Here is a 10,707-nt window from a genome sequence, read left to right on the forward strand (position 1 = left end):
ATAAAATATATTTACACAGAAAAAAATTATTTATATTCTAGCAGTTATGGTTCCAGAGTTACAATCCAAAATGCAAATTGCCTTTTTATAGCAATATACTCTTTTAAAAATAAAGGTGTTTCAAGATGCCATAGAAGAACCTTTTTGTCTAAATCAAGTTCAAGTCTGCTTTATTGTCAGTTTCCACATGTACAGTACATACATACAGAGAATCGAAATTGCGTTACTCTCAGACCCCGGTGCATACAGATAACATTAACATTAAAGCCTAAAAATCTAGATCAAATATAAACTGTAGATACAACTGTATAAGGAAATGTAAAAAAAGACATATAATAAAATTAAAAATAAAGTTAAATAAAGCAGCGCTGCGCTAGGCAAATGGCAGATAGAGTGCAAATCAATGAAGTGAACAACAGTGCAGATAAAAGATTTTTAGTGCAAAAAAATCCCTTATTAAGAATACCTTATTAAGTCTGATTAAAGTGACAAAGGGCTCGAGAGCAGTTATTTATTTAACTGACTGATGAGGTAGTGGAATGACGTCAGTTCCATGCTGAATGAGGTAGTGAGCAGACAAATGCTGCACAAAGTGACTGGTGCATGCCATCATATATTAGTGTGTGTGTGGGGGGGGTGATGTGGGATCTGGGGGGGGGGTTTCATAGTTCAGTGGTGCCTGGGGCAGAAGAGGGGAGGGGGGGCAAGTTCGGGAGGGAGTTCAGCTTTCTGACAGCCTGGTGGATGAAGCTGTCCTTCAGTCTGCTGGTCCTGGCCTGGAGACTCCCCAGTCTCCTCCCTGATGGCAGCAGGCTGAAGAAGCTGTGTGATGGGTGAGTGGGATCACCTGTGATGCAGAGGGCTTTGCGGGTGAGACGGGTTCCATAAATGTCCTGGAGGGAGGGGAGAGAGACACCAATGATCTTCTCAGCTGCTTTCACTATGCGTTGCAGAGTCTTTCGGCAGGACGCGTTGCAGGCGCCATACCACACAGACTTGATGTGGTGCATGACTAGCCGTTCAAAGCACTTCATGAGGATGGGGGTAAGTGCAACAGGACGGTAGTCATTGAAGCAGGATGGAGATGGCTTCTTCAGAACTGGAATGATGGTGGTTGTTTTGAAACATGTGGGAACAACAGCCTGACTCAGTGAGATGTTGAAAATGTCTGTGAAGACATCAGTGAGTTCTGCTGCACAGTCTTTCAGTACACGCCCAGGGATGTTGTCAGGACCCGGAGCTTTGTGTGCATTGATCCTGCTGAAGGATCTCCTCACACTGTCTGGGGTCAGCGTCATCACCTGGTCGCCGGGAGGAGGTGGAGTCTTCTGTGCAGTGGTGCTGTTTTGTTGCTCAAAGCGAGCGAAGAAGGTCGTTCAGCAGAGAGATGTTGTTGTCACAGGTCCGTGGTTGGGGCTTGTAGTCCGTAATGGTCTGTATCCCCTGCCACAGTTTCCTAGTGTCTCTGCTGTCACTGAATTGATGAGCTATCCTCCTGGAGTGCTGTCTCTTAGCCTCTCTGATGCCGCGGGACAGGTTGGCCCTGGCTGTTCTCAGGCCCACCTCATCTCCAGCTGTGAAGGCAGCGTTCTGTGTCTTCAGGAGTCTGTAGACCTCCCCTGTCATCCACGGCTCCTGGTTGGCCCGGACAGTGATGGTTTTTGTGACCGTTACATCATCAATGCACTTGTTGATGTAGGAAGTGACAGTCTCTGAGTACTCCTGGAGGTCAGTGGTGTTATTGCATGTGGCAGCCTGCTTAAACATGTCCCAGTCAGTTGTGTCGATGCAGTCTTGAAGAAACGGTTTTCGGTTCAGTGTACTGGTGACCCGAAAACTGATGCAACCGGTTCTTGACTCGAGAACGAGAATCAGCTCATCGGTTCTCAAATCGGACGTGTCCGACAGAAACGGTTCTCAGTTCAGTGTACTGGTGATCCGAAAACCGATGCAACCGATTCTTGACTCGAGAACGAGAATCCAGCAGTGGGTGTGTTCGTTTGTCATCTGGCTCGGCTCGGTGTTCATCCTCAGTTTGGTCTTCACAGCAGTTCAGTCAGTGTACTGTTTAAGTAAATGAATTACTCCGGGATATTGGTTTATTCTGACTCAGAGGGAGTGTCAGTCACGTTAAAAAAGTTAACAGCTTAAGTAATTTGTGGATTAATGCTTATTAGAGATGCAAACCGTTTCAAATGATTCAGTTCGATTTAGTGAACTGGTTCAACCGGTTCACTAAGAAGAACCAGTTAAATTGAACGATTCGTTCGTGAATCGGACATCACTATTAAGCATATTTGGCATGCTGTCCGAGGAGAGAGCTCCTAGCCTGGCAAGACTCCAGAGCCCAGGCCACCCCGTCCGAGGAGAGGGGTCTGAGCTCGGTGGCTGGCCCAGCCCAAAGTGCTCCCCAAAAAGCAATTAGAACAGGACAGCAGCCAGATATGCACATTTACAGCTCCCCAAAAAGCTGGGCTTGATGCTAGAGGGGTGCTGGACATCCTTTGATATATAATTGTTGCGGCAGTGTCTCGGAAGAGAGAAGAGAAAAGGCTCCTGCAGGAGCAGACACTGCTGCGGCAGTAGGAAAAGACAGAAAAAAGCTCCTGCGGGAGCAGACACTGCTGCAACATTGGATAAATACAGATGGGGTTCCTGCGGGAGCGGCTACTGCTGTGGGAGTGAGGAGATACAGAAAGACTCCTGTGGGAGTAGACACTTCTGCGGCAGTGAGGAGATAAAGAAAGTCTCCTGCGGGAGTAGACACTGCTGTGGCAGTGAGGAGATACAGAAAGACTCCTGCGGGTGTAGATACTGCTGCGGCAGTGAGGGAATGCAGAAAGACTCCTGTGGGAGTAGACACTGCTGTGGCAGTGAGGAGATACAGAAAGACTCCTGCGGGAGTAAGGCAAGGCAAGTTTATTTATATAGCACGTTTCGTACACAATGGTAATTCAAAGTGCTTTACATAAAAGAAAGTAAAATAATAATGAAGAAAAATAATAAAAATAATAAAACAAGCAATTTTAAAACTTTTAAAATTATTTTAAAAATTACTTATTTAAAATGAATTTAAAACAGTTAGAAAATGATTTAACATAAAAAAATGTATGCTGTATGCTGTATATCGTATGCTGATTTAGTTACTGCTTTGACATGACTACTGAAACTAAGGTCTGTCTCCAGAATCACACCAAGATTCCTCACTTGATTTTTAGTTGTTTGACCCCTAGAGTCAAGGTATGCATTCACCTTGAACACTTCATCTTTGTTTCCAAATGCAATGACTTCAGTTTTTTCCTTGTTTAACTGAAGAAAGTTCTGGCACATCCAACTATTAAGTTCATCAATGCATTGGCAGAGAGAGTCAATGGGGCTGTAGTCATTTGGAGATAAGGCTAGGTAAATGTGGGTATCAACAGCATAGCTGTGATAGGCAATTTGGTTCTTTCTCATTATTTGACTTAGTGGGATCATATATAGGCTAAACAAGAGCGGTGCAAGAATTGACCCTTGTGGGACTCTGCATTACATGGACGTCCACTCAGACTTATGCTCTCCTAGACTCACATAATAGCCTCTCCCTTCTAAGTATGACCTGAACCATTTGAGTACCATCCCAGAAAGACCGACCCAGTTTTCCAGTCTCTCTAGTAGTATGTTATGATCGACAGTGTCAAACGCAGCACTGCGATCTAGCAATACCAGCACCGATATTTTGCCAGTCACAATTTAAGCAAATATCATTTATTATCTTAATGAGTGCTGTCTCTGTGCTGTGATTGGGTCGGAAACCAGATATAGCAGATAGCAGGTTGACGATTTTAGGTGCTGCACTATGTCTTCCAGAATGTTGCTATCAATTGTTTCAAAAATAGACATAGTATCTTTTTGATATTGTGGCATAATCTGTCTGACCTCTGCATTACTTGAGGATGTGCTAATCGCCTTCCTGATATTGATGATCTTCTCAGAAAAGAAGGATGCAAACTCATTGCATTTGCTGTCTGAGAGCATTTCACTGGGAATCTGACTTGGGGGGTTTGTCAGTCTCTCAACTGTGGCAAAAAGAGTATGAGTGTTATTTAAGTTACTTGTTATAAGGTTTGAGAAGAAATTCTGTCTAGCTGTGGTTAGTTTCACATTAAAAGCATGAAGGCTGTCTTTATAGAAGCTATAGTGAATTTCAAGTTTTGTCTTCCGCCACATCCGCTCTGCTTTTCTGCATCATGTTTTCATAGTCTGAACTGCTGTTCATCTTCTCCAAACTGATTTCTGTCTGTTTGTTTTCTTACTGACTATTATTGGAGCAATATCATCAATAACATTCTTAACTTTTGAGTTGAAGGAATCAAGGAGAGTATCAACAGAGTCTGCAGAAATGCTTTGTGTTAAAGATATAGCCTCCATAAATAGTACACTTGTGTTCTCGTTTATGCATCTCCTTCTGACAGAGACCGATCTAGATTCAGTGGTAGCAGAGATCAAAATATCAAAGAAAATACAGAAGTGATTAGATAGTGCTACGTCCTTAAAAACAATGGATGAAATGTTTAGACCCCTACTGATGATTAAATCTAGAGTATGTCCACCTTTGTGTGTGGGTCCATGCACATGCTGAATCAGGTCAAAAGTGTTTAGAACCGTTATCATTTCTTTTGTAGTTTTCTGCATTATCTATGTGAATATTAAAATCCCCTGCAATAGCAAAACAGTCAAACTCTGAGGAAATCATTGATAACATTTCTGTGACCTCTTCAACAAAAGCTGGAGAATATTTTGGAGGCCTGTAAATAATAATAAACAGAATGCATGGAGCACCTTTCAGCACAATCCCTAGGTATTCAAAAGACAAGTACTGACCAAATGACACTTGCTTGCATTGATAGACATCTTTAAATAGAGCAGCTACACCTCCACCTCTCCTAACAGTCCTGCAGACACTCATGTAAGTGAAGTTAGGAGGGGCTGCTTCATTAAGGACTGTTGCATTGCAGCTGTCTTCAAGCCATGTTTCGTTTAGAAACATAAAATCCAGATGGTTTGTGGTTATAAAGTCATTGATTAGAAATGATTTATTTTTTAGTGAGCGAATGTTTAAAGATGCTAACTTGATGGCTGTGATTTGTGTCTTTACATCAATCTTAGTTTGATGCATAATAGGCCGCAGATTAGATGAGTTTCCCCTTCGGCTTGAGATGGCCTTAGACTTTCTATCACATGATAAAACTGAAATAGAGAAAGCTACAGGCACACTGGGTTCCCGCTTGTTCTGTAGGCATTTGTGAATGTTGCTGTTATCATACCGACACATATCACTGAGAGCTGCTATCAGTAGACACTGCTGTGGCAGTGAGGAGATACAGAAAGACTCCTTCGGGAGTAGACACTGCTGCGACAGTGAGGGAATGCAGAAAGACTCCTGCGGGAGTAGACACTGCTGCAGCAGTGAGGGAATGCAGAAAGACTCCTGCGGGAGTAGACACTGCTGCGGCAGTGAGGGAATGCAGAAAGACTCCTGCGGGTGTAGACACTGCTGCGGCAGTGAGGGAATGCAGAAAGACTCCTGCGAGAGTAGACACTGCTGCGGCAGTGAGGGAATGCAGAAAGACTCCTGCGGGAGTAGACACTGCTGCGGCAGTGAGGGAATGCAGAAAGACTCCTGCGGGTGTAGACACTGCTGCGGCAGTGAGGGAATGCAGAAAGACTCCTGCGAGAGTAGACACTGCTGCGGCAGTGAGGGAATGCAGAAAGACTCCTGCGGGAGTAGACACTGCTGCAGCAGTGAGGGAATGCAGAAAGACTCCTGCGGGAGTAGACACTGCTGCAGCAGTGAGGGAATGCAGAAAGACTCCTGCGGGAGTAGACACTGCTGTGGCAGTGAGGGAATGCAGAAAGACTCCTGCGGGAGTAGACACTGCTGTGGCAGTGAGGGAATGCAGAAAGACTCCTGCGGGAGTAGACACTGCTGCAGCAGTGAGGGAATGCAGAAAGACTCCTGCGGGAGTAGACACTGCTGCAGCAGTGAGGGAATGCAGAAAGACTCCTGCGGGAGTAGACACTGCTACGGCAGTGAGGGAATGCAGAAAGACTCCTGCGGGAGTAGACACTGCTGCAGCAGTGAGGGAATGCAGAAAGACTCCTGCGGGAGTAGACACTGCTGCGGCAGTGAGGGAATGCAGAAAGACTCCTGCGGGAGTAGACACTGCTGCGGCAGTGAAGAAGTACAGAAAAGGCTCCTGCAGGAGCTGACACTGCTGCGTCAGTGGGGAAATACACATAGACGCTTCTGCAGGAGCAGACACTGCTGTGGGAGTGGAAAAATACAGATAGAGGCTCCTGCAGGAGCAGGATTATTTATGGATGGATGGATAAGGGGATGTTAAAGAGGGTTAGCTATGGTGGGTCAGGAGTTTGAGTGAACAGGGCCATCCCTGTTTTGAGTGAACAGGGCCATCCTGGCTTTAAAGGGGTTGGACGATGAGGTTCTGAGATGTGAGGGTCTGTGTTGCAAGCAGAAGCAGCTTCGCACTTGTTTGTGTTGTAGATCACAGAAGGGAATCCTGAAGACCCCGTGTGCAGCCTGCACTGCTAGCGGAGGCAGCCTCACACTAGCCTTTACTACGGGAGCTGGAGGCCGCTGAACAGAAAAATGGTTATTAGTAGATGAGGGAGTTATGAGGTTATTAGTTATGAGGGAGCGGAAGAGTTGTGGGCATGTTTACAAGTGGAGGCAGCCTCATGTTTGCTTCAGCTGCTGTAGCTGTAGGCAGTGGGAAGGGGATGGGTGTGTGATGTCCTGAAGAACCTGTGTAGCCTGCACTGGTAGCAGAGGCAGCCTTATGCTAATGTCTGCTATGTGAGCTGGAGGACACTGAAAAGAAAAAAGGGGGGTTATACATAACAGGATGGAAATACTGGGATGTGCAGGCAGGTGTTGCAAGTAGAAGCAGCTTTATGCTTGCTTCGGCTGCTGTAGATGTTTGCTGCGGGAAAGTAGAAGGGTTGGTAACATTTGACGGGGCAAGCTAAAAATGCCTGGGTAGCCTACTGTGTTACCGGCTTAGCAATTGGTTGCCTGATTTGACAATTCCTCAAGCCTTGTCCACATTAATACGTTCCTGTTGAAAAGCATCTTTTCCTCTCGTTTTGGCCTTCCAGCCTTTTGAAACGCTATCCAGAGCGGATAAATTTGAAAATGCTGTTTTGACGTTGTCGTATGGACTGTGGAAACTATGAGGCATGTTTAGTCTTGTAACACATTGTACCAATAGACATGTTTATAGCAGTAACGTTAATTTGCAGTTATGTGCTATTCACTTTAACATGGTTTCTAAAGATATTTAATTTGCTTGCTTTTCATATTACAGTCCTAAAAAGACAACAGAAAACTTACTCACAATTGTTGTCCTGCGGAAAACACAAGGGCAGTTGCGTTTTAGATCAATTCTGAGTGATCACGCCAGAAAATTGTGAAATATTTCCATAAATAAATAGATCCTGCCAGAAGAATTGCATGAAACTTCAGTGTGGATGACAACTCTGGAAAAAAATCCTTGTTGGCTTTATGGTTAAAAATGGCATCGACATCCGACAGAATTACGTCATAACGTCGTTTAACAAACAAACCTGCATTTAGCATCTTCAACTGAAAATGTATTAATTTACAACACAGTCTGCGCCGCTAGTGGAGGCAGCCTCAAACTGCACTGCGGTCAGAAAAGCCACGGTGAAAGGCTGAGCCGCAGCAGGAAAGTGAGTGGGCTTTGCTGCAATGAGATCTGGGGAGCGGCCCGGGCTCGTTGAATGCCTGCTGCGATCCAGCGCTCAAGGAGAGCCAGGTCTTGAGTGGGACAATGGTGGTGTCGAGCGAGGCGAGCTCGGGGCTTTGCACGGTCTACTGGCCACAGCGTGTGGCTGGTCGAGAAGAGCAGCTGTCGCGATAACGCTTGGTGCTCGGCGGCCATGTCTGGCGGGGAAGGAGTGATCATGGGGCCCGCAAATAGTGGCAGATCTGAAAAAATCCCCGGTACAGACCTCACTAGACGGAAAATTCTGTGATTAAGACGGCAAATAGAGCGAACCGAATGCTGAAAGTCGAGAGATGACGAAGATAGGACTTACATGATTATTTATAGGTGTTTTCTCTTGAGCTGATTGGCAAACTGTGCAATCGCTATTGATGAACTGGCCGTGTGATTTATCTGTGCATGCTCCTGCCAAAATTTGTTTAAGAAACATCATTTATTTTTAAGAGTGTACATGGCGTCAAGCAGATGTGAGCCTGTGTGCTTTATTGGTGTATGTTTGGGACCGTCCTGACATATTTTGCATGTTTTCTTAATCAAGCACACAAGTTTTAAGTCATCAGCTCACTAGTAGAAACTCCAAGACCTGAAATGGGAGTGCCATTCAAAGTGTGCAGTGTTGGGATGGGGTCTCCAGTAACGTGGTTGAGAACCACTGAATATGTTGCCAATTATGTCTCTTCACTGCCATTCAGAACTTCTCTTCTGTCAACCATCTTTTTAAATTTGTTATGAGAATCAAAAGAGAAGCTTTAGGTTCTCCTGTGGTTTGCTGGCCAAATAAGAGCTGGTTTAACAGTTTGTTTATTTGTCTCAAGAAAATATTAATGTCTTCAGATACTCTGCCATTATTTAAACCAGATGGTTCTCTTACCAGTTACACTTCATGCTGTCAGCAGGTCTATTAAATGTGGTCATGACTAGATGTAAATTAAGCCCCGCAGTTCATTGAAAGTCAGCAACAATGCATAGTTTCTGAAGCTTAATAGCCTTTGTTCCGATTTATTTTAATTATATGGGAAAGAGAAACCTAACCACCTTTTGGGTTTGAAAGAAGAAAAATAAAATCAAATAATGACACTGGATTTTTTCCATTGGTTGATAAAAAAAAGTGTAAAAAGTGACCAGTGTATATACTGGAAGAGAGGCAGATATGAATGCTAGTATAAGTTAACTGCAGCACATCCTTGTATACATTAGAGACATCAAAATGCAGCAATTTTTCCCCTATTTTTTTTTCCTCTCAGCAAAGACATCCTAAAGTTTAAAATGAGTACTATCAGTCTCCAACAAGAGACAATAGATTATTTAGAGATAATTGAGTACAGCCTTCTCTGTAAACTCATCCACAATAAACTAAAAGCAGACCTTGAGAAATACTGGCACAACACACTGTTCAGCACAGGACTAAAGAAGCAGAGCCTCAGGTCAATTGCCAAAAAACGAAGTCCAAATATCAACCCTTAGGAAGTCAAACAGGCCAATCATAAGGACAGTTACAAGCACTGAATGAGAGTGTCTGGAGTTCTATACAAACTTGTTCACCTCAAAAGTGCTAGTTGCTTTACCAACCAACCAACCTTCCTCACCATCAGGCATCACGGACATGCTGAGAGACAAAGTACGAGACATGGTTAAGCAAGCAGAGAATGACAAGGCCCTTGGCAAAGATGGAATATAGATGGAATCACTAAAAGCCAGTGACCCAACCCTGTGGAAAGCAACTGCAGTGCATTTCAAGCAGGTACATGAAGGAGTGCTTCATGCCAAAGCTGTGGAAGGAATCAAAACACATCCTCCCATTGAAAAAAATCTAATAAAGTATAAATATCTTGCCTTCTCTCATGCAGAGATCATCCAAAACTCACCAGAGTCATCCTTAATTATCTATCAAGAAAGTTAGACGAGCAGCAGCCTAGGGAACAAACAGGATTCCAGTCAGGATATGGAACAATCAGTGACATCCACATGTTCAAACTGAAGGTCTGGAATTCATGGCAGCTTTCATTGACCAGGGCCCACCCATGAGGCCCTTTGACCGACATGTCCATCAACCAATCACAGTTCGTTTCATTCATTATCACGTTTCGAGGCGTGGAAATGTTGCCACATTAACAGACCGTTGTGTAAACTCTTGAACGTATTTTAAAGATTCTATGTTGCAAACTTAAAATATTTCACATACTTTTTAAAATTCAGCATTTAGTGGATCCTGATGAGCGCTGGTCGTCATAGTTACAAACACGATGGCTTTCTTCTTTCGTGAGGGGGTTTGGCACCATGGTATATTTGTTTTTAGGCAGAACGTTAAAGAACACAACACACCTGTGGGATTTAACCAATCCGATGACGACTTTGACACTCCTGAAGTTTTTCCACTTTTGTGTGCCATATGCATCAGACGTTTAGCCAACAGTCCATGGGAATGACGTCTGAGGCTAAGACTGCAAAATCCCCAAAGCTCTTCAACGTTGCCCTTGAAGAAGTCTTTCATCAACTGGACTGAAGAGGTATCATCAACATCAGTGGTGAAAGACCAAACCGTCTATGTTTTGCTGATGACACTATCATCACTTGAACAACAACAGGAGTCGAAGAGAAGCACAACCTGCTTAACCAAGAAAATGCAAAGATTGGACTCCAAATGAACTGATCGGAGACAATGTAAATGAAAAACTACCAAGTCAAGAATCACTGTCATTTAGATCAGTTCTAAAAAGATAGAAGTCAATAGTGGCATCTATCTATGCAAGAAATCAGAATGGAACACACCAATGGAAACCTACATGGCAGAGCGTTCACCATCAGCGAGGCAAGAAAGATGCAATCATGTAGGCAGCAAAGTAAAAGCATCAATGGGCTGGCCACATAGCTTGAATAGTGGATGAATGATGGATGC

At 44.1% G+C, this 10,707-nt stretch overlaps 1 protein-coding gene across 1 annotated transcript; it reads left to right on the forward strand.

The window, feature by feature from the left end:
* The first annotated feature begins 5,408 nt into the window (after positions 1-5,408).
* LOC132131895 (keratin-associated protein 5-3-like) lies at positions 5,409-9,489 on the forward strand. The gene is made up of 2 exons (XM_059544049.1): positions 5,409-6,198; positions 9,362-9,489. Exons 1-2 carry the CDS (start codon positions 5,409-5,411, stop codon positions 9,487-9,489), a joined length of 918 nt encoding a protein of 305 aa, XP_059400032.1.
* The last annotated feature ends 1,218 nt before the right edge of the window (positions 9,490-10,707 follow it).

The sequence above is a fragment of the Carassius carassius genome, chromosome 4 (genome assembly GCF_963082965.1).
Source record: "Carassius carassius chromosome 4, fCarCar2.1, whole genome shotgun sequence".
Classification (NCBI taxonomy): Eukaryota; Metazoa; Chordata; class Actinopteri; order Cypriniformes; family Cyprinidae; genus Carassius; species Carassius carassius.